Source organism: Camellia sinensis, chromosome 1 (genome assembly GCF_055761805.1).
Source record: "Camellia sinensis isolate YWXY chromosome 1, ASM5576180v1, whole genome shotgun sequence".
Classification (NCBI taxonomy): domain Eukaryota; kingdom Viridiplantae; phylum Streptophyta; class Magnoliopsida; order Ericales; family Theaceae; genus Camellia; species Camellia sinensis.
The window spans coordinates 15,048,976-15,052,550 of NC_138961.1; the positions used below are offsets into that span (position 1 = coordinate 15,048,976).

The window sequence follows — 3,575 nt, forward strand, 5'->3', positions numbered from 1 at the left end:
ATCAGCAGCAGAACATCAAAACCAAGACACCAGACTCATCCACCAATATAGAAAACATAACATCAATGTATCATAATGCAGTAATGCATCACAATCAGAATAACAGATTCATCTACCGAAATAGACTCACCACCAACTAATAGAGTCTACATACAAAAAATCCAAGCCTAATGATATTTTCATAGATTCACCACATCCCCGAAATATTCAAATAAAAAAGTACCAACGAAAGAAAAATAGTACTACGCATCAAAGATTGAATTTCCGAATTTAACAAACAACCAAAGACCTCGGCGTTCAATAGGGCATTCTAGGTACGCTCGAGCATCACTCACTTCTTTAGCAAGAACTTGATACATCTTCATTCGAGAAGCATCACTCATGCCACTAACCTTCTCAATCTCCTCAAATAATTGTCCATTTGTGTAGTTCCGAAGGTTACCACGATCAAGCGCTGCTGCAACTGCATCTAGGCCTTCCTTAATTGACCTTATTTCCTTACTCAGAGTGTTCCCTAATTTATTCTTTCTCTTCTTTGAGTTAGAGGAACAAGATACTTCAGCAGTTTGGTCATCTTGAGTTCCAATCCCATCAAAATTCTCTGAGAGTGACTCAGTATGATCAGTATTTTCATCATCCAAAAGAATTTGTTGCCCAGCCAAACGAAGTCGCTTTTCTTTTGGACCTATAGCAAGACTCCCAGTTGCTCGATCCTTTTCGAAGAGTTGACATAACTTTTGAAAGTTTTGAATCGGAGCATGTCGAAATTGAGAAGCTTTAGGCTTTGCCTATAGAGAATAGCATATATAATATTATATTAAATAATGATGAACAAATATTGTAATTTTCTAGTACAGAACTACATCAATCTGGCAATTAGATATACCTTGAGGTAAGCTGCCCATACACCTGCTGTAGCTTCAATCAGTTGTGTTGAATGATTATATCCAAATCCACTATCAGTTGTTAACATATCTTTAGCCATTGCAAGATTCCTTTTTAAAGTCTTCAACCGATTCCTTACATGACTGGAATCACAATGTACACTAAACTTGGTACTCACCGCATTGCTTGCAGCTCTATAAGCAGATGATGTAAAACTACCACCAATTTTTTGCCCTTTGAGCATTTGGTCCAAGAGTGAGTCAATAAGAACAATATCCATTTGATTATTCCATTTCAAATGTTTCTTGTCAATTTCTACTGAACATTCTCGGTCACCTTCCACCTATACTCAAAAATGCCATAAAACATATCGGAAGAAGAGCATAGCTAGTAGCAAATTATCACCCAAACAAACGCAATGTTTCACATAATACAATAACAAATTAAAATATAATTCATTCCAAGATAACATTCAAATAATAATAATTAACTTGTCAATTTTTTGTTTTATCAGCAAAAGAAAAATATTATATTAATGTAAAGCAAATGAGTACATAATGGGTACATCACAAGAACAAGAACAAGAACAAGAACGTCAAATAACCCTTCTAGCCCCTCTCTGTTTTCCAAAATCCATATTAAAATTTGATTGTCATTGAAGATTTATATCATAATCTCTCCACATGTCAGTAGCTATTCGCTCCCTTAACAATTCTCCTTCCCTACATTCTTCAGCTAAACTTGATCTAGCCACGTTAGATTGCACTTGTGCTCTTCTAAGCTCTGTATCAACCTCCTCAATAAGACTTTCAATGGGATCAACACCCATGAGGTAGTTGTGCAAAATACAACAGGCCAAAACAATATCTGCTTGAGTGTCAATATCATAATATGGCTCTGTCCCACTTCCTAAAATTGGAAACCTTTTTCTTTAGGACACCAAAGGCTCTTTCAATTGCATTTCGCAAAGATGCATGACGAAGGTTGAAAATCTCTCGAGAATTTTCTGGTTGATGAACACTTTACTCCTTCAAATGGTAACGAGTACTTCTATATGGAGCAAGGAACCCAGTTTTTAGTTGAAATCCTGCATCTACTAAGTCATATTTCCCTAGGACCAACAAGTAACTAAATGATGTTAGTTTGAAAGAAAATAGATTTATATTCATCAGCATATATACACGTTCAGTGATCACCTTGAGGAACGATAAATTTATCCATTTCTCTTGTTAATGCATTATCTAATATTCTTGAGTCTGAAGCAGATCCTTCCCATCCCGGAAGGATATATGTAAACTTTAAATCAAAAGAACATGCAGCCAAAGCATTTTGAGTGGGATAGCATTTTCGTCCTCGGTATCTTTGTGCATCCTTGTTTGGCACTCTTACACGAAAATGTGTACCATCAATCGCACCAACACAATCCTGTAAAAATTCATTATTTGTATCCAAACATATAATATTATATACCCTAATTGCATTCATGTAACTACCTTAAAATAAGGCCAATACTTGGGATTGTTTCTAATCTCTGGAGGGCAGTTGAATCCATCAGGTTGCTTTAAAAAGATATCTTCCAATGATATAATGGCTTTAAGAACTTGATGAAAATGTCGACTAACAGTCTCACCTGATCGTCTATAAAAGAACTTGATCGTACGGTTCCTCAAATTATGGCCAATTATATGAAGGAATTTTGCAACTTGTTCTTCTACTTTACTTTGAGGATTGTCTCTAAGAAACTGAGTTCTTTTAAGCATGCTAACTAGTGTGGCAAACGCATCTTTGCTCATGCGTAACTGGCTACGACAATCTGCATCTTCCAAAGTCGTTAGCCGCTTAATTAGGGCATATCTTTCATAATCTCCTTGTTCTGAAATTGACTTCCTTATATGATCACGACAATGAAGAATTGAGACAAGGCTGACAGCATATGAAGCATACATAGCTACACAAGTGGCTGCCCACTTTCTATACTTTTCCCACTCCTCTTGATCATTTATCTACAATTTTTTAATATAAAAAATCACATCCACTTGTTAATAATGTTCCAGAATTGAAATGATACTTCAAAAAGTTCATAGACTAGGCAACACTCAAAATGACAACCCATTTGATTGGTTAACTTGAAGCATGTAAAAATGAATAAGAGACAACAAGTTGATGCAGAAATATGAATTAATAGGCCTACTTTATCTTTTTTATATGGTGTTACATTTGAATTCTTCCTTGGTCAAATGGTAAACTATTTGGATGTTAATTAGGAAAAAACTCCAAGTGCTAATCAGGTACCAGGTCTTATGTATTAAGTTGCTAAACTATATTATTCCAAAATAAATCCAAGAATCAATCATAGCATTAAGTTTAAAAAAATCTATCATGAACTCATAGAACTATTAATTTGTTTGTGCAGGAAATCGTGATTGAATCAGCAGCAGCAGAACCAAAGACAAATTGAAGCACAAACTCAGAAATAAATAAGAAGCTTGTCCTATTCAAATCAGAGTTTTATAGTTCCAGTTTATGTATTGATATTGTATTGTTTCTACTTTAATGCTGTAAAAAACTCAAAAAGATTGGAATAGTAAAAGGCTAAATTGTGTACAGGTATTGAGCTGTCTAATTTTCATTAGTTGTCATCCATCTATTGCTTAAGCTATGATTAGACTTATAATGAATTAAACAAGATG

General features: G+C 34.7%; 1 protein-coding gene across 1 annotated transcript; it reads right to left on the minus strand.

Moving 5' to 3' along the window:
- Positions 1–242: 242 nt before the first annotated feature.
- Positions 243–1,203, minus strand: LOC114299807 (uncharacterized). Its single transcript, XM_028244639.2, has 2 exons — positions 887–1,203; positions 243–788 (listed from the first exon to the last, which is right to left on the minus strand). Exons 1-2 carry the CDS (start codon positions 1,163–1,165, stop codon positions 243–245), a joined length of 825 nt encoding a protein of 274 aa, XP_028100440.2. The 5' UTR covers positions 1,166–1,203.
- Between the last annotated feature and the right edge of the window lie 2,372 nt (positions 1,204–3,575).